The sequence below is a fragment of the Alternaria atra genome (genome assembly GCF_907166805.1).
Source record: "Alternaria atra isolate CS162 genome assembly, contig: 21, whole genome shotgun sequence".
In the NCBI taxonomy this organism is placed as follows: Eukaryota; Fungi; Ascomycota; class Dothideomycetes; order Pleosporales; family Pleosporaceae; genus Alternaria; species Alternaria atra.
The window spans coordinates 1751162-1770748 of record NW_025091319.1 but is presented as its reverse complement, the minus strand read 5'-3'; the positions used below and the strand labels follow the sequence as shown (position 1 = coordinate 1770748).

Below are 19587 nucleotides of genomic sequence, written 5' to 3'. Positions count from 1 at the left end.
CCGCCAGGTACCATATGTGCATATACCCGTCTTCATGCCGGCGATTTTGATCTGAACTTACCACTATAGCCTCATCAATGTCACATAAACTGTATTACTGATAATTGTATCACTATGGCTCCAAAAAATGAAATTCCAGCCTATGTCCTCGGCGTTGGGCTCACCAAGTTCATCAAGCCCCGTCAGACGCGTGCATATCCGGAGATGGGATATGAAGCGGGCGTGAAAGCAATGTTGGACGCACAGATCAACTACGATGATGTTGAGACGGGAGTTGCGTGTTACTGCTACGGCGACACTACAAGCGGCCAAAGGATCTTCTACCAATTTGGCATGTCCAGGTACAGCATTTGTGAACGGTAGCGTGTGATATGAAGGCACTGACAACCATCAGTATTCCAATTTACAACACGAACAATGCATGCGCAACTGGATCGACCGGACTTCATCTAGCGCGAACCCTGATCAAGAACGGAGCAGTTGACTGCACGCTCGTTATCGGGTTCGAACAGATGCAACCGGGATCCATCAAGTCTGCATGGAATGACCGCCCTTCTCCCATGGGTCTCTCGATGCGTATGATGGCGGATACTCGCGGCATAAGCAACTCTCCACCTAACGCTCAATATTTCGCCAACGCGGGTCTGGAGTATATGGAGAAGTATGGCGCTGAGGCGCGCGACTTCGCCGAGATTGCGAGGATCAGCCATGAACACAGCTCGAAGAATCCCTATGCACAGTTCAGGGATGTTTACACACTTGAGGAGATCGAGAAGGCGCCCATGATTCATTACCCATTGACGAAACTCCAATGCAGCCCGACAAGCGATGGGGCGGGTGCGGCAGTCATCGTGAGCCAGAAGTTCTTGGATGCCAGACCACATTTGAAGTCTCAAGCTATCCTGATCGCCGGCCAGTCTCTGATGACGGATTCACCCCAGCTCTACTCCAAGTCATCAATGGATTTGGTTGGTTACGACATGACCAAGCGCGCGGCACAAGCAGCTTTGAAGGAGGCCGGTGTTAATGCAAAAGACATTAAAGTCGCAGAGTTGCATGACTGCTTCTCAGCGAACGAGCTCATACTACTAGAAGGTCTGGGTTTCAGCGAACCCGGGAAAGCGCACATGATGGTGCGCAATGGCGATATCACATACGGCGGCAAAGGACCCATCGTGAACCCATCAGGTGGTCTCATCAGCAAAGGGCATCCTCTCGGTGCGACTGGACTCGCTCAATGCGCAGAACTGACATGGCAGCTTCGAGGCTGGGCCAACAACAGACTCGCCGATGGAGCGGACGTAGCGCTGCAGCACAACCTGGGCTTGGGCGGAGCTGTCGTGATCAACGTATACAAACGCGCTGACGGAAAGAAGAATGTGAAGATGAGTGATGAGGAAGTCAAGCAAGCGAGTCAGTTCTCCTACAACCCTGCTGTGGAGGCACGCTACGTTACGAAGGAGGAGGGGGACAAGGTGAGGAGCAAGACGGTGGCGAGTGAGTACGCGCTTGGCGATACACTAGAGAAGATTCAAAGTCGGCTGTAAGCTAGCTGTAGGATCGGTTGGAATTAATCTTTACGACATTGTCACTCGTACTTCTCCATCTTCTCCTCGAAAGTCTTAGCGACCTTAACAACGATTCTCCATCATTTCCCTTCTTGGATTACCGTCGCGCATGAACTCGTTCACAAGCGCGAGGCATGATTGGTAAGGTCAGTCAACCTTGTACTGTATGTCCTCTGGTATTCCCCCCTTGATAATGCTATCCACTTGCTGCATTAATTACCGGCACTGCTCGTGCGGGATTCTTGACTGTTGCTTGGAGCTGTAATCTCTTGCCTCTTACACGTTCTGCAGTACCTTGAAGCAGTCTGCGGCCTCTGCGAAACTCCTAGATTGTTCGCAGCCCAGAGTGAAGAAACGGTCGCTGTATAGTTTGACAAGATCATCCAGTCCGTTCCAGTATCAATCTTTCAAGATATACCCCTCGAATACTAGAGCATTGCGAATCTAGTAAGTTTCGTGTACCAGCCGTGTTTAGTTTGTGGCTTCCTTGCGAAGCTGGTTGACAAGCGCATGCTGCTCAAACGACCTGACGCCCGCAAGCAGTGGATTCTTGGAATACAAGAAAAGTTTTGGCACTTCTGTTCCAAGTGGAGGTATCTGCGGTGTATTTCCTCTCTTCTTTGCCTTTCGGCTCGCTGTCGTCCGTACCTTGTTGGCAGCAGGGGGTATTGGGTCTTTGGTCGACCTTTGAAGGCGCTTCTGAGCGTTTTCAGTGTCAGCAGTAACTCTTCCACGAAGTTCTTCCAGGGTTCGCTCACTGTCGTATATATATCCATGCCATGCACGATTGGCCTCAGAGCCAAGAACATCAACAGCATCTATCAATATATCAAGGCCAAGTGGCTCCCAATGCCCGATAGAATCCTGGCGGAATCCCCGCTGCGGAAAACGCACCAGCTTATTCTGGCGACCATGCGGGAACAACTCATCTTCCGGTACCAACTTCGCACATATTATCGTTTTGATCAGAAGGTGTACGTTGTAGGTAAAAGTGCGGACTTCAATATTTATTCAAAACATGTTATGATAGCCTGTTGGATGTGGAGCGATGCTAACTCAGGAGCAACATTACATATCGCTATGAACCAGCGGAAGTGCAGCGCATCGTCGCCATTACTTGCTGGTCACTCTTTGTCAGTTGTAAGGTTCCGTTCCAGTCAGTAGAAAGCAACCTTTGCGCTTCGTTCCTGCGCTCTACGACATGTTGGCGGTACTGACTGTCGGCCAGGTGTAGTGCCCGCCCTCTCACCATCAACCCCAGGCGGTGCATGTCGCTCTATCACCAGCATCCATCTATACACATACCCTTCCCAGTGTACAATCACATGGGGGCTAGTCGCTGACCGTAGACCGTACGTCTCTACCACTGGCCCAGTGAGTGTATAAAGCGCTCTTGCCAGGACAAGACTGTTCCTCCACCTCTACACAGCGTCAATAACAAACAACCCTCGTGAATTTTAGTGACATAGATTTGCTGCTGCAAGAACAAACTTTCAAGTATCAGCCCCTTCATACACCTCCAAGTCTTCCGCCCCTGAAAGCACACAGCCACCAGTCTGGCACGCTTCTACTCTCCAGAGTATTTCGAGCACATGTCCAGTCCAGACTATAGTTCAGTCAACGATTCTCCACCACCTGTACCCACCTGCTCCAGATCTCAGATCGTTTCAGACGGTCCACGGCCCTTGTCTTCAGTGAGTATTCCTGACAGCGCTAGTAGCCACTCCAAACATCAAAGTTCTTCCCGCTGATAAAGAACTACTAGAAAACTATGAGCATCGACGCTCCTCCAATCAGCTCGGAGCATATCGTCATCAATGATGACGATGCCGAGGAGCTGATGCCCATAGACCATCAGTCCAAAGGGGTCCAGACGATTCAGGACTCATCAGATGACAAGCCGATTGCTGCTAGATGTCTGCGCCGCAACGTTCGCCCATCAACCCATGAGACCATCAGGCACTTGCCAATCAAGCCTACGAAGAAGACCGACAAGAGACCAGGTCCAGGCACCCATGGATCCAAGCCCATTAAGAAAAATGATATGAAGGCTGAAAAGGCCATCAGCAAGGAGATCGAAACCTACTGGGGCAAACACTTCATCAAGTCCTACATTCCCAAGTGTCACCGGGAACCGGAAGCCACAACTCGTCACCACGGGTTTCGATGTTATCGAGGACATGCTCGTCAAGGACTGGGAGGTGAAGTACTCGTTTGGTATTCGGTATAAACACCTGCTTGTCAATCGCAAGGACTAAGAGGTGGACGATGAGGATGTGGATCGTATCTTGCAAGTGCAGTCTTCTGACCAGGAGGGTGGGTCGGTGAGCGCCGATCAAGAGGTTCCTGGCGCATCCGATTCAGATTCGGACGACTACATTACTCAACAGCATGGCGGAGGGCATCAATCGACCAGTGGGGCCGTCCGATGGTGACGCCTCTGCAGGGTTTTGGCGACTACGGTGGCTACGGTCGCAGCTATGGTGACTATAACGGTTACAGCGGCTATCCACCATACGGTCAACCACCATTCTCTGTCCATGGCCGCCAGGTCTCTTAGCAACCTCCCCACCAGCCTCGCCAGAATAGTACGTATCTCCTCAGCCACCCATGATGACCCCATCGTTCAGCACTCCAGGTCATGAGCGCCGTGGTCGCGAGTTCCCTAAGATCAAGCGCGAGTCTCCCGGCATCGAGGAACAGGGCAACGACATTGGCAACCCAGTGTTTCTTGATCGTGAGGAAGTCATGGTGGAAGAAGCTGCTGTCGCTGGAGAAGATGAGTATGATGACATCGATGCGGAAGTGGCTGCTGCGGAAGCAGAGCTCAAACTTGCACGTCTCCGCGCTAAGAAGGCCCGGATGGCGGGAAAGTAGGGTGTTGTTAAGGTGTTTTAATTCCCGATTTGACTTGCTGCAAATGGAACTCTAGTAACTGCCATGGACTCCTGGGATCAGTTTTGTGCACTCAGTGGTTGAATCTTGGGGCCTTGGAGGTTTTTGTACATCCCTAAAAGCGTTTGGTACAGGGTGAAGTAGTTTGACCAATGGCACTATGGCCTTAAGAATTGAATATCATAAATCTATCTCATAACAACGTGTATCTAGTAGACCTCCAGCACATATCTTCCCTCATCCTTCAGCTTGTCAATCTCCTTGCGTCCGTCGATCTTCTTAGCACCAGCATTCTTGACCTTGTGCTCGACTTCGACAGCCTCCTGGAGCACCTCAGTGACATCAGGTACAGGCCATGTTGGTCCACAGAGGTAGAAGCTACCCTCCTTCTCGAGGTAAGCTCTTCGGATATCCTTCAATGACTCCCTCATGCGGTCCTGAATGTAGATCTTCTGAGGTTGGTCACGAGAGAAGGCACGACCAAGGAGAGTGATGATACCAGCGTCTTGGTATGCTTCCCATTCTTCACCGTATAGGTACTCTTCACGCTGAGTGCGAGATCCCATGTAAAGTAAGACCTCACCAATTTCGTGACCTTGTTGCTTCTGGTAGGCACGTTCCTGGACGAAGGCACGGAAAGGAGCAAGACCAGTACCCAGACCGGCCATGATGATGGGCGCAGTGGTCTTGGTAGGAAGCTTCATGACAGACGGCTTGACGGATACAGTGACAGGCGAGCCGACCTTGAGGCTGTTGAGGTAGCGTGTGGCTTGACCGAATCGGTCACGGCCCTTGGGGTCGACCCAGTTGACAGTGACGATGAGCAGGGAGACGGAGTTGGGAGTTACATTCTGTGCGGAGGCAATAGAGTATTCGCGGCGCTTCATAGGGCTGACGATGCGGACAATGTCGTGGAAGCTTGGGTGAGCAGATGGGAACTCAAGAAGAATGTCGGCATAGGTGACAGTATCAACCTCAGCGCGGCGCTTGAACTCAGTAGCACCTTCCGCACTAAGAAGTTGCAGAAGCTCACGCTTCTCGCGCTCGTCATCGGCGAACTCGGCAAGTGATTCGTAGAAGCGCTTTGGTGGGCGCCCGAAGATGTCGACGTTTTGCATGAGAGATTGGTAGACAGTTCGGTTGACAAGGACGTTGGGGTCTTCACGAGATGGAACCTCAACGATCTCATTGGGGTTGAGACCGTACCACTTAATGAACTCGTCGACCTGTCTCTCGTCGTTCTCTGCGTGGATACCGAGAGCCTCACCGATAGCGTAAGTAACACCAGAGTCACCAAGATCGAACTCGATGTGGAAGATGTTACGGTTGTAATCCTTCGGTGTGAGACGGCGACGCTCCTTGACGTGAACAACACTGGTCTTAAAGCCAAGATCAGGACGGACCTGGTTCGCCGTGCCAAAGGCCTCCTTGAAAGCAAAGCCCTTGGCTGCGATTTGCCAATCCTTGAGCAGGGTCGGAGGCTCGGGCTCGATACGGTCAAAGGGAGCGAAGCTGTTGACGTTGATGTCTGATGGGAGACGAATGGGCTCAACGTCCTCGTCGACGGTGGCCCAAGCCGCGGGAACCTCGACCTCACGAAGGGCGCTCTCGAGCTGCTGAGCGAGCTTCTCAAAGATGTCAGAGCTGCCATTGATAGCGGCAAGCTTGCTCAAGCCAGAAGTCAAGAGGTCTTCACGGGCCACCTTCAAGAACGCCAGTTGTATAAGGAAGGACTCCAGAGACTCATCTTCAGCGACTGCTTCAGATAGAGCAGGGTCGAGAACGAATAGCTGAACGTCTTTGTCGACAAGCGCCTTGCGGAAAGCAGGTGACAGCTTCTTCTCTACGTCCTCGTTCTTCACACCAGGGAGCTTGACAATGATGGAGCTGTCAGGCTTGACACTGTTCAGGACATCGAATTCCTTGAGGATAGCAATGTCGCCAATAAATGCAACATCAGCTTGCTCAACAGCGTAAGGCGCCTCGATGGTGTAGTCAGCATTGCGAATGTCAGTGCGAGTGACACCACCCTGCACGAGGTTGTCATGGCCGCTACGGACGAACACGTTCTTGGAAGAGTCACTTGAGAGGAGTTTGCCCAGTACAACAGGCGCGTTGGCAGCAGATGATTCGTCCAGGTTCCAGAAGCTGTACTGCTTGACATCGGCAGTGTTCAAGATGTCAACGTATGAGCGGACCTCGGCTCCCTCCTTCTCGGCATGGATCTGACGGAAGGCGTCGAGGAAGTTGCTGGGAGTCCAGACCTGCTCGCGGGAGTACTTGACATCAGTGACCTCAACGTCCCTGTCGTAGGCGAACTGGACGGACGCCAAGACGTCGGAGTAGAGCCTAGAGTATTCCGCGGGGTCGAGCACAGCAGCCTCATCCTTGACCTGACCAAGAACGGCGATGCGACGAGTGCTCTTTGGAAGCGCCTCAAGGAAAGCTTCCTCAACGAATGGGCGGTAGACGCGGACGTTGACTACACCGACCTTGTCACCATCCTTGGAAAGGGCGTTGGCGACTTGGGCAGTCAACGAAGCCTCTACGGTACCAAAGACGACTAGGACACTCTCGGGCTCTTCATGACCGTAGTAATCGAAGAGCTTGTAGTCCTCACCGAGCTCGTCGTTGAAGGCTTGGAGCAGACGCAAGACGCGTCCAGCAGTGTCGGAGTGCTTCTTGTCGACCTCGGAGACAGCCTTGAGCACCGCCTCGTAGCTGTTGTGCAGCCTAGTCTGGTCGAGAGTATCTACCAGCCTGGCTGTTTCCCTTCCTACGCTAATGCCATCGTATGTGTGGATTGTGGGGAGGACGCTCGATAGGAGGGTAGCGAACAGGGACATGTGCTGAGTCTCGAAGACGGACGGGCTGCAGACGAGACCAAGACCGAGGTCATCGGCGAGTGCGAGGGAAGAGACATAATCGGTTACAAGGCCAGCGCTAGAGCTGGCAGAGTAGTCGACAGCGGCGATGTGGGCGGTCAATGGGTTGGCGACCGAGTAGAGGGCGGACAGCTGATCGAGCGAAGCGCGGAGGTAGTTCAACGTGGAAGAGGAGGCGACGATCGACTGGGGGATATGGCGCTTCTTCAAGTCAAAGTCCTTGGAGAACATGTATCCCAATGCAATGGCGCCAGCACCGGTCCTGGTCTCGAGGGAGGAGACACCCGTCTGGTATCCGAAAGCATTCTTCTCGCCCTGTTCTTGCCAGTACTTGACTGCTACATCCAGGTCGAAGGACTCAGCCGAGTATGCGAAGATCTTATCCGAGAGGGCGTACGCGACCTGTTGGACCAGAGTCTGGGCGGTAAGGTAGGTAGGGCCACCGATGGATTGGTAGGAGAGGTCCTGACCAAACGGCAGACTGGACGACTTCTTGTTGAAGTCCTTGGGTGCGTTCTGCTCAGCACCAGGGCCAGCGGATTCCGTCTGCTGGAAATGCATCTTGAATGCAAGTATGCGCCTCAGCAACTCAGCCTTTCAGTAGAGGCAGTGAGAGTCTCTCTTGGAGGTATGAGAGAGTGTGAGAGTTACTACGACTCTCCGGGCGCTTCACCGAGGGAGTATATCGCTGTCGTAGATTTGTCGCCTCGTAGCAGCCAAAAAGTGCCGTCGTCCAGTAGCGACATCGGCAGAAGACCGACCGAGCAAGACGCAATCCATCGTACACGCCATGATTGGCTCTTTCTGGATGCTCTAGCACGTCTTTCGGGCGATAGATTGCAAATGCGCGGAATGTCGCCTTGACGCGACGAGAATTTGGCCCTAGCGCGAATTGCGTGCTTGAGACGCCAAGATATCAGAAGCGTGACAGCGGGGAAATCGCGGCTCTCGGAGATCTAATCACCAACACCGTGTGGCCTTCCAAAGTGTACAGTCCAAACCGCCAACCTTTATCCAATGCGTCGTCGCATATTATCTTCATCCCGACACAAGGACCGTCGTTGGTCACTATCATCGCACGTATCTCATTGTCGTATCCCTCGCGCGTCTGAGTGACCTTACACAAGGCTGAGTATGAACGACGAGTTGTACAAACCGGGTGCATACATACCAATCCAATGACAGGCCGCATGCATGCTGCGTTGTGAACTATCGCAGTATTTTCCGGCCGTTGCAAGAGATTTTTCCCAGCTCGTACACCTATAGCGTCGTATGACCAGCATCAGATGACTTTAGGCCACAGCACTGTGCCTCCAGCATGGCGTCCAATATTTTCAGGCGCTCACGTCTGCACAGCTAGCTCAACAGCGCATCGAGAACTGTGATCTCCAGCATCTCTGTCAATACGAGCTAATAATATGGAAACAATAAATCTAGTGGCGGGTATAATCACTCTCATTAGCGCTGCCAACCATGCCGCTGCGATCCTTACACGAGTCTGGGATCTGCGTGGTATGTCACTCTACTAATCGGAGCGATCGATGGAGTGACCGAATTCAAGGCCACTCTGAGCTTGGTACCAATCGCTTTAGAGGACTCCCAGCACCAACTTCCGCAAGAATCCCAGGTTGAAAACAGTAGACTCTTGGAATTAGCAATGACCCATATCGACGCCTTCACTAGGTGTCTACGGAAGAACGGTCTACGAGAAGAGGTGACTCTTACTAGTAAAGTCACCAAATTGAAGAGACATGTGAAGTGTATGGATATGTTTAGAGGAAGTCGAGCGCAAGACGAGATTAACGCGTTCCGGCGAGAGCTGGCTTCGCTGAAGCTCAGCTTCATAATAGCGATGAATGCAACAAATACGTGAGTCAAAGCTCGCACTAATACGTGGCAGATCAAAACCACGAGAGAATGCCATGTTCGACATCCTTCACCTGCCAGCTAGTTGACTTCGATAGCCAATACTAGTGCTTCGGGCGACAGTCTTACTGGCGGCGTAACCACGGGCATGAAGGCTGCAAGTTACATCTGGATGTTGAGTGCGCTTTGCGCTTGGTGGAGAGTCACAGTATACCTCGTTGAGGAGGCATATGGACCCAGTCACACGATTACTAAGTTCTTCCCCATTGGCAGGACGCCTATGGAGAGGAGAGCGCCTTTGGTTATCCCTGGTTTGGGTGAGCCTGGTGTTAAGAGGGGTGTCCCTAAGCCACAGTCGGTGTGATGCGATTTACACGAAGTGAGAGATGTAACGATAAATGTTGACGTTGGCACAAACGTGTCACTTGCATTTCAAATATCCGTGGTTCTATCATTGTGGTTTTCGGTATCGTTTGGATCAACAGGTATACAATATGAGATATTGTGAATACCTACAGCGGGTACCGTGCCTGAAATACTGAAAAACATTTGACATCAAGATTATGTATGTTTAATTCAAAGTCGTACAAATTCTGTCTATGCCTGGGCGGCCATACGATAGCGAGTCTCTTCAAAGCCGAACTGCGCATACATTCGGCTAGTGGTATCGTCCCGCCCTTCTCCCTACCCTCACGGACTACTTTCGCCGACGTTCCACATTAAGCCCAGCTATAAGAGTATCCTTCTCATGTCTAAGCAACCTTTTCCTGTAAGTAAACAGTAGTTTCCGTCCAACAGATTCCTCACAGGCTTCTTCGATCCTGTAAAGCTCCATCTCACCTTCTATGAGCATTAATTCATTGGTTACAGATGCACCTGATGGCCGTAGAGCAAGAAGCGGCCATGTAACACACTTCGCGAAGTATTCTTCAGTGAAAGTATGACTAGAATTTCTTTGACGTGTTCGATATTGTGATGCGTGAGTCTCAGATAAACTGCATGACGATGCGCCTAGGGGAGACTGCATCCAATCTTGGCTCTGCGGCGGGCAGGATTTTGATGCTGATGGTGGTTCTAATCGGGGTAAGGGCGACAGACCGGAATGGCATTTCGTCGATCCTGGAGGTGAAAGTCTGCCTCTTCGTGGCGGCCTCGTAGGTTTATTATGCCTCCTCTGCGCCGCCTTGTGCTCAGCGAGAAGTTTTCTAACCTCTGCTTGACGCACGACTGCGGCTAGTGGAACCTTCGATGACGTATGGGGAGCTCTTCTAGACTGCTTACTTTCTGACATTGCTCTTGTAATCTCTTCGGTTATCCGAGGCTCGTTTCTTGCAAGGGGTATGTATCGGTTGTGTTTGGTGTCATATGATGCTTGATAAGACCATATATAGGCTTGAGATAGATATAGTGAGGATATCTGACGTCGAGGATGATGATAGCTGGCGGTGTTGAAGACAATCCCGTAGGTGTGAGACGGACAAAAGAAGCTGCGTTTGGCGCGGAAGAACGGCAAATGGTTTTGATGGTATTCCAAGGTCGACGTAGGTATTTTCTGGGTCGTGTACGTTACACTCGAAAGAATGAAGGAGGTTTTTCGGGGATTTCGGATGAGTGTCGACCCTGGCTGCGTATGTCGTCGCGTCTATATTGAGGATGAAAAGAGGATATCGACCGACCAGCGTTCTTTACCTGCTGTATGGTGTGCCTCTCCTGAGAAGTTAGCCTTGCTATCGCATGTCTCTCCCAGATCTTCGTGCGCAAGATACGCCGACATAGCGTCTCAAGGTCGCCGACGGTTGCACACAACAGCCGACTTTCATTTCCCTGGCGCCTGTAGTACACGACTTTGCGCAGTTGCTGCATGATTTGGTCCTTTTCCCACTTTGTCGTGAGCTTCACAACTCGCTCTAGTCTGAGTTGAAATGGCGGAGACCACTGATTTGCGCTGTGCTCGCCGTGAGGGTACAGTTCGAAAGAACCCGCAAGGCTAGCGTCATGTATATTCCAGGTTTTTTTAATATTGCGCAGGATCGGACTTCCTGCTCCTGGAAGTATCAGGCGAGAGGTTTGAGGGATGCTGTCCATTTTGGCTTGGAGTGAGGGTTGAATGGCCACAGAAGTGAGCTGCGATCTCGAGTTAAGAAATTACAGGTATTCGGCTGCATCGCGCGGGAGCACTACTGGACTCAAGTCCTTAGTTCAGAAGTCAGACAGCTATGAAAGCCCTTGGATAAGACTCTTGAGCAGTCCTTCTGTGTTGAGGTAGTGGGTCGGATTAAGGTTGACCGGGCCTATGGAATGTTGCGCTATTCCAACTCCTTACAGAACTCACACCCAGTAACGACATTCTTGAAAGGCACGTAAAATCGTTTCTGACTCTTTGCACTCCGACACAGCGCGATGCCTATATTGAACGACCAAACTTTCACGGCGAAGTTGAACTGGTAAGAAGACTGCTACGCGATGCAGTATGACAGCGGTGCATAAAGTCGACGGCGTTGGGCAAGGCGGCTGTGACGACTGCCGATGTGCAAAAGGCAATAGCCTGGCTCGTGGTGCAATTAAATGAACATAAAGACAAGCGACCGCTTCCAAGCATTATCAGCGACTCTCTTATCACTATAAGAGACAAGTCAATGGCCCCACAGGGCAGGAACCAAGGGCGCGGGACGTATAAAGATGCAAGCGAATCGCGACCGCAACAAAGAAAGAGACAAACACTCTAACGCCGCACCTTAGAGAACAGTATTGTACCGACATCTATCGATATGGATGCGAAAGCGCGAGGCCAGAAAAGGTCACAAGGGCGAGTACGGTTTGGTGGTGCGACCAAGAGAGACGGAAACAGCCCTTCGGATTTAGACGGAGACATCCTAGACACGCTAGGAAGACCATCACACTCTAGCAGCTTTCCACGTCTCGAAGGTGTTGCTATTGATCTCGTTCATCCAGCCGATGACTATTCAGAGTTTTGATTACGTGCTACCGGAGAGACCATGGCCTCGAGCCTGTCCATCGTACGTCAAGGACCAAGTCTGGGATTGTCGAGAAAGAAACGGATGGAGGCCGACGTGTATCGACTGTTAGCCCAGGAAAAGGACCACAAACGGCGGGCTGAAGAACACCGTATCAGAGCGACTTGTCACAATTGTAAAGCTCTCGTGCTGAGGATGCGAGTTGTAAAGGTGGAGACCGAGTTGACACATCCAAACGACGAAGAGTCGGGCTGACATCAAATCGCGCTGATCACCGAACCGAGTCCACCGACCTTGCCTGCCCATCTCGTCATTATGTCCACCGCATCTTTTCTCAGTTCCACTGTCGGAGCAGCGAAAGCGACTGCCATCACCGGCGCGATACTACGCAGCAGGTCAAAGCCTGGAGCTTGCTTCCGTTCGATCTCCACCGCAGCCTCTATGATAGACACGGCAGCTTTCGTGGCTTCGTCGTAATAATGCGCAGTAGTATTCTCGTACGGCTCCAGTGGCGCAGTCGATTCTGTTTGCACCTTGTGCATGATCATGTTCATCATGAGACGGTCGGAAACGTAATTCGACGCGATCAGTGCTACGAAAGTATTAGGTGGACTTGAACTGGATGATCCTCGCCTGGTTGGTTTCGACGTACCCCTCTCTGCAGGTGCAGGTGTACCACGCGGGCTTCTGGAGAGGCTAGCTAAGTGAGGATATGCCCGACCCCATTCGTCAAGATCTCTAATCAACTTGCACGCGAGTTCTTTGCAAGGACGAACATCAACGTGTGCCGGTATTGAGGTTGAAAAAAGCACACGCATTGAGCCAGGTATCTCTAGGAAGGCCATGCAATGGGGAATCATGAGCTCGATGTCTGCAAGACTTTGGTGCGCGTCTCGCGGCTTACCGATAAACGGTAGTGTCATCCAGTCTGGTGCGGCGTAGACCGACGTTTTGTTGAAAACTACACATTTGTGGGCCTATTATCGTCAGCGTAAGGAGATTAAACTTGTTTGGTTCATCTTCTCACATCAGAGCTACGGATTCCCTTGAACAGCGGCCATATGGCACCAGACCCACAGTTGCTTGGCCCACGCATGTTCATAATATCAGCTGCGGCCGCGATATGAGCCATAGCGCCAGACGCAGTCGCGCCCACATACAACTCATACAAGGACATGATGAGAGGTACCAGAACCTCTTCTTCATCGGGGATAGCGTCCTTCTTTAGTCTTGCTATTGACGTTCTTTGAGCGCTCAAGGCCACGGTGTACCATCTCCAAGAGTCGATGAGAATGCTCGGGTCGTGATGGTGTTTTCCATAAAATGCCATGGAGACTGCTCGTAGAGACAACCGAACCGCAGGCTTTTTGGCGTTGCTGTGAATCTCTGGTATATGGCCGAGCCATTGAATTTCAGGCGCATACTGGCTTCCACCCTTGTTCAATTCAACGTAGTGGGAAAGGAAAGCAGTGTCAAGAGCTTCCGGTAAGACTCTTGAAGGTTGGTTCAACATGGGAGGTCGGTACTGGTGGCGGATGGCTACCATGGCCTGCTCCACTGTCTCGGCGTCTCTGGTTGTGGAGGAAGATGCTGAGCGTGATGACGGCATTTGGTTAGTCTTGCTTGAGGCCTCGCCCTGAGGAAGGATATGACGTGGAGTAGCTGATGGTCGATCATCCTCTTTCCCACGGACCGTCATTGTAGCTCTTGCCGTCTCTTTCTTCTTTCTTCCTCTTGGCTTGGCTACTCGCTCTGTCATATCGATGACAATGGAGCCCTGGACAGCCCCAGAACACGTGAGCCCCAGACGGCGACATTGGTTGCATATCTCTGGTGTCTCGTCGCACTGCGGGATGAATGAGTTATCAACTTGGTCAAGTGTTGAGAAAACACACCTTGACGCGTCTAGATCGACATTGAGCGCAGGCTCTGCTTCGCTGGGACTTCGGAGGCATGTCATGTAGATTAGCTCGGGTCGTACAACACGGGAAGTGAAAGAGGGAATTTGAGCGACGCAAACAAGGAAGGGATACAGGGGTAATCAGTGGTCAGGAAGCTGGTGCGGCGCAGTCTCATTAGTCCGTTTAATTGGTTGCATGTCAAGTTCCGGAGGATCCCTTTAGGGAGGCGGGGAAGCCGCGAGGTAGTCGTGACCCTGCCGTGTCGAGTTTAGCATATGCTGGAAAGGGTCCAACGTGCATTGAGCGGCGGAAGAAGCCGACTATTCTTGGCAAGTATGAGGCTGGAAACAATGTCAGATTGCACGCTAACTTTGCAATAAAGTTACACGAAGCTTGCCGACCAAGCGCATCATCGTGTGGTTTTGGGAATCAAGATGGAGCAACTGTATACAAAAAGTAACAAGCATGACGGCGTGATATGTTCCTTCTTTTGATCACGCTTTGATCCATACTACGATCGTCCAAACGCACTCTACAACAACAAAAAGTGCCTAGAAAGTGTGCAGTCCATATCTGCCATGATGACAAACTCATAAACGTCGTTCAATTTCGAGAAATGAGATCCCACTTCAGATACGTGACATTCCACCACTAAGAGAAATTTGTAAAAGGGTATCATATACGGGCAACTGGTGCCCAAGGATCAGTCTGACCTCCTACTCCTTGCCCAACGCAACAATGTCCTTCATCTCCACATGCCATACACCCTCCTCTCTCTTCCCCTCCATACACTGCACCCCAGCATTCACTGCGGCTCTCGCGATCATACTAGCATCCTGCGCCCACCAGTCCGTCATCTTGGGCGTCAAGCCCCTCAATCCCTTCGCAAGACCCCTCAGCGCAGCCTCAGCCGGCCGCGACTCTGTCCTGTCCCCAACAATCAGACCGGGACGCACAATGACCGTATGTTTGAAGCCGAGACCCTTGACAGCCTCTTCCAGTTCGCCTTTCATCTTGGGATATGCAAAGTATGAAGCGGTGCTTGCGCCGTTGCTGCTAATCAAAACATACGTGTCTACGCCGGCTTCTTTGGCGGTCTTCGCAAGATCGAGGTTCAGGTCGTAATCGATCTTGCGCTGTGCCTCGAAGCCGCCGACTTGTGCGCGTGTTGTACCAAGACCGCTAAAGAAGACTCTGGGTTTCTGCGAGGACGGGAACTGTCTGGGCCATTGTGATGAGTCGGTTGCGATTATGGGCTGGAGCTTCGTTGAGCCTGCGGGATTGGATAGGTCGCGGCGTGCAAATGCGTGGATGGCGGAGAAGGAGGGGTGTGCGAGGAGCTGGGAGAGGATGTTTGAGCCCTGAATCTTTTTGTTAGGACTGGATGCTATGCTTATCTCAAGGATTGCGGTGAACGTACGACCAAGCCTGTGCTACCTGCGAGTACAGCTGTTGCCATTTTCTTTTTGATATAGTACTGGATTTTTTACTAGCAGTTAAGGAGTCTCTCAGGATGCGTTGCGTGGAGTTGCGTGGATGTGATGTAGTTAGTGAGAGGTTTTGTTACGCCTTTACGCGTCTGATTTCGTCCGGAACTCTAAGGATAAGTGAGAAGCCGAGGTGCGTCATCATTGGAACCGCGCGATGGCGCGTTCGAGAAGCACCAGTACATGACTGACAATTCACATGTCAAAACAATAATATCCTAGGAAAGAGAACGGCAAGGGCGGGCTGGAGTGCCAGATGTAAGGGTAGTGTATGCAATGTCACTAGAGGTAAGGAAAATGAGTACACTACGCACTTCCTACCGATACCAGCGCGCGCGAGACGTATATACATCATCACATTAAATACACTAATACCGCGCTTTTCTTTTGACGGCAATAAGCCGGGCGCACAGCACTTCTTTCTCCAAAAAACGTCGACATCGCATCAACATGTCACACCATCGTCGTGTCACTTCAGCGCCGCAGCCTGCCTGAGTCATGCCGTCGGCGGCTGCCGACCCTGCCCCAACCGACAAAGAATCCGCTAATCATCACACCACTCTCTCGCGACCATCAACACACTCAGCTCTCCCAGCCAGTCCAGACCAATAGTAGGCCCCGGAAACAAGCGACTGCTTTCCACGGGACTCAGTCATGTTTCCAAAAACGGTTCTTTCAATTTTGCCTGGATCTTGGTTACTGTTGTTTTCAATGTTCCTGACTTGCCCGGTCTGGTCTGTCAGGCCAACCGTTCGGGTTGCGGCATAGGGCTGTAGATGATGCGGAGGAGGATGGGTGGCTCACGCGATATTCTGGTGGTGCGATCGCGGGTTTTTGTGACGAAGGATGGTTGTCCTAGGTTGGTAATGTAGGTTTGATAAATAGGATGTTTTCTTCGTGTTGTAGCAGACATCCAACAGTCAGTTCATCACCACAACAGCAACCAACAATCCACTCTATACATCTTCACATAGAAGGAAAGACATAAACACCGCCTTCTCTACGTCATCAACATCACAACAAGAACATCCTCGATCAAAGTCCATCTTGACGAAACCGATACATTCACCCCAACACTCCAAACCAACCGACACTTCAAACCAAACCACCACAACAATGCCATCAGTGAGCCAAGCCCGTCTCATGTGGCGCAGCGTCACCCGCGGCATGGTAGAACCCCACCCCTTCGCCCGTAACCCCATCACCATGTCTCCCCACGCGTGGCGCGCCGGCGACCTCTCTAAGAAAGCAGTAAAGACAAGTACTGTGTAAGTCTTCTACCTGCCCATCTCCACCTATCTTTCCCTCTCGGATTTCCGCTAACGATCATCCAGCTTCTTCCCCTTTTATGCAGGCATTCTTGGGTGGCCAGTCGCCGCCGCCTGGTGGTTCAATGGCAACATGTGACTCTTCCTCATGGAGGGAGAGAGGAGTAAGAAGATTGAGAGGAAGCAGGAGAGGAAGGGATTGAGTAGTAAGGAGGTTGAGAATCTGATATTGAATATGCGGTGGGATGATTGATGGGCTTTTATCTGCCCTGGCATTGGTATTGGAGTCTTTGGCGTTATAAGCATAAGCATTTTCGTTTGTAAGAGTTACCTGAAGAATACCGATCTTATCATGTTCGACAAAGTTACGCCTGACTTTTATGTCTCACCGATCAATCGCTCTTATTCAGACGAAAAGGTGCTGCAGTTGCTAACATACAGGCAGCTGCACCTCGTCAATGCCTTACAAGTCTAACACAATCTTCCCCACGCCCCTACTAACACAACTCAGCATACTTCCCTCCTTCTCCTCGTCCAATAACCCCGTTCCCCGGTGTTCCACTCTCCCGCCGCAGACGTCCACCTTACATGTCCCACAATTACCCACCTCACAAGAGCTATCGATATCCATACCCACAGCCTTGAGCACATCAAGCAGCGACTCTGTAGCCCCTACTTCCAAAGTTTTCCCACTGTGTTTGAGTTCCGCCGTAAAAGGATCACCTGATGTAGCTACCGTGAAAGCTTCGATGTGCACAGACGACTCTGGGATCCCGTAGGATTTCGCGGTGGCGACAACAGCATCCATGAGGCGTGTGGGACCGCAAGTGTAGATGTGTGTTTGGTCATCGGCTTTTGCGAGTATAGCGGAGAGATCTAGACGTTGACCTTCAGCTTTGTTGTAGATATTTGCTTTGGATCCGAGAGCGGCGATCTGGGAGGCGAAGGGTATTTCTTCTGCGACGGCATAATGAAAGTGGAAGTCTTGGTTTGCTTCTTGGAGATAGGTGAACGCTGTCATGAAGGCCGTGATACCGATGCCGCCTGCAATAATGATGTGTCTGTCCGCATTTTTGGCGAGAGGGAAGCTCGCTGTGATGCGACCGACGGTGAGTGTGTCACCGATTTTGGTCTGTTCGTGTAGGTACTTGGAGCCACCGCGACTCGCTTGGTCTAAAGCAACACCGAGCTCGAAGCGCTTTGAGTTTCCACCAACGACAGAGTAGGCACGTACAAGCTTGGAGGAAAGCTTCAGTCGCACATGGCTACCAGGTTCGACGGGCTCCGGCTCCGGTATGTCTTCGACGGATTCGAAGATAAAGGCTGAAACGTTACTTGTCTCCCTTCGTTTCTCAACAAGCCGGTATTCACTCCAAGTATCCATCTTCTCGTCCTCACTACCCCACAATCTGCCATTATGATCCTCAACAACACCCTTGTCTAGACGTTTTTGGAACTTTCCCTTGATATCCCAGCCAAGCTGCGGTAGCTGCACAATCTGTTCCATCATCTCCACGTTGTTGGTCTCAATGAACAGGTAGTACATGACTCGAGCTACCGTCCACTCCGGATGCGGTCGCTCAAGTAAGGAGATCATGTCGCCAGCGGCGATGGTACCCGTCTTGATGATACGATATGTCCAGCCCGTACGTAGCAGTGTTTGAATGCGTTTCGCCATATCCTTGACCTCGAAGCGATGGTTGAGCTTGTAGCAAGGCGCTCGTGGTTCGCAGACTTCGACGATGATCTCACCAATGGCTAGTCGATCCCCAATACATAGGTTCATCTCGCTAACTTCGGCACTGAATAGGTTTTCTCCAAATGCACCGGGCTTGAAGTGGTGCTCTGAGGTCGGTATCTCTTTCTTCCACTCATCATAATGTGCTGTACAGTAGTGGAGAAGTGCCTTGTCTGGACCACCATGCATATAGAACGCATGTTCGTCCGTAGGGATGCCCGTCTCGCAGATCTTGACGGGGCCTGTCAATGGAGCTTTGTAGATAGCCGTCTCGATCTTGCCATTTCCGAGAGACTTCTTGATCTTACCGGCGCGCAGTTGGATGAGCGGGAAAGGAGCGAACGGTGGTGGGTTCTTCAAAGAGTCGGGATCTGGAGGAGGCGGCGGAATCCAGGTCGAGATGGGCATGGCTGATCCTCGAGTACAGTGTAGATGGAGTTGATGAAGCAAAAGTAATCGTCGAAGACGGTAAACAATGGCGGCGCTGAACACAGACACACACTGGGATGAAAAGCACACGATTCCTTCCCGTTACCTTGATGGGATTTCAAGCATAGCTTTTCGGAGACTCACGTCAACGAGATCTTTTCAAAGCCCGCGAATGTGCCGAGAATACCTAGGTAGTTCTAGACCTTTAGCAAGCTATGCTGGACCCGGAAGGCGCCTGTAGGAGTTTACGACTGTGATTTGAAATTCGACGAGTCGAGAGAAAAGTGAGATGCGCAACTTGGTTAGCTAGAGGCACGCCTTATATGCGATAAGACATCGTGACTATTGCTACCTAAAAAGCCATGATCGCTGGTCGGACTGGTCGCCGCCAGTAGAATTCTATGATAAACGTAACCAGAGTAGTCTTCCGATCAGACTCATCATAATAGGTTTGATGAGTCGTCAACCCTATCACCAAGAAAGCTTGACTCGCACAAGACGCCAAACTCCTGGCGAGGGAGAATTGGCGGGGATCGGAGATGAGCGCGACTCCCCGGCCTGAGCATCCACGCATT

General features: G+C 51.4%; 7 protein-coding genes across 7 annotated transcripts; 3 read left to right on the top strand and 4 right to left on the bottom strand.

Annotated features, from left to right (window-relative positions):
- Positions 1-114: 114 nt before the first annotated feature.
- ALTATR162_LOCUS1008 (uncharacterized protein) lies at positions 115-1547 on the top strand (the record flags this gene model as incomplete). Its single annotated transcript, XM_043308603.1, has 2 exons — positions 115-341; positions 395-1547. 2 exons carry the CDS (start codon positions 115-117, stop codon positions 1545-1547), a joined length of 1380 nt encoding a protein of 459 aa, XP_043164538.1.
- A 1792-nt stretch (positions 1548-3339) lies between these two features.
- ALTATR162_LOCUS1007 (uncharacterized protein) lies at positions 3340-4445 on the top strand (the record flags this gene model as incomplete). The annotated part of the gene is made up of 3 exons (XM_043308602.1): positions 3340-3691; positions 3959-4119; positions 4173-4445. The coding sequence occupies 3 exons, from the start codon at positions 3340-3342 to the stop codon at positions 4443-4445; spliced, it is 786 nt and encodes a 261-aa protein (XP_043164537.1).
- Positions 4446-4672: 227 nt separating this feature from the next.
- On the bottom strand, positions 4673-7909 carry ALTATR162_LOCUS1006 (uncharacterized protein; the record flags this gene model as incomplete). Its single annotated transcript, XM_043308601.1, has 1 exon — positions 4673-7909. The coding sequence occupies one exon, from the start codon at positions 7907-7909 to the stop codon at positions 4673-4675; it is 3237 nt and encodes a 1078-aa protein (XP_043164536.1).
- Positions 7910-12446: 4537 nt separating this feature from the next.
- On the bottom strand, positions 12447-13948 carry ALTATR162_LOCUS1005 (uncharacterized protein; the record flags this gene model as incomplete). The annotated part of the gene is made up of 3 exons (XM_043308600.1): positions 12447-12781; positions 12842-13166; positions 13217-13948. 3 exons carry the CDS (start codon positions 13946-13948, stop codon positions 12447-12449), a joined length of 1392 nt encoding a protein of 463 aa, XP_043164535.1.
- Positions 13949-14806: 858 nt separating this feature from the next.
- ALTATR162_LOCUS1004 (uncharacterized protein) lies at positions 14807-15549 on the bottom strand (the record flags this gene model as incomplete). The annotated part of the gene is made up of 2 exons (XM_043308599.1): positions 14807-15451; positions 15511-15549. The coding sequence occupies 2 exons, from the start codon at positions 15547-15549 to the stop codon at positions 14807-14809; spliced, it is 684 nt and encodes a 227-aa protein (XP_043164534.1).
- Positions 15550-16693: 1144 nt separating this feature from the next.
- On the top strand, positions 16694-16984 carry ALTATR162_LOCUS1003 (uncharacterized protein; the record flags this gene model as incomplete). The annotated part of the gene is made up of 2 exons (XM_043308598.1): positions 16694-16845; positions 16912-16984. The coding sequence occupies 2 exons, from the start codon at positions 16694-16696 to the stop codon at positions 16982-16984; spliced, it is 225 nt and encodes a 74-aa protein (XP_043164533.1).
- Positions 16985-17308: 324 nt separating this feature from the next.
- ALTATR162_LOCUS1002 (uncharacterized protein) lies at positions 17309-18991 on the bottom strand (the record flags this gene model as incomplete). Its single annotated transcript, XM_043308597.1, has 1 exon — positions 17309-18991. The coding sequence occupies one exon, from the start codon at positions 18989-18991 to the stop codon at positions 17309-17311; it is 1683 nt and encodes a 560-aa protein (XP_043164532.1).
- Between the last annotated feature and the right edge of the window lie 596 nt (positions 18992-19587).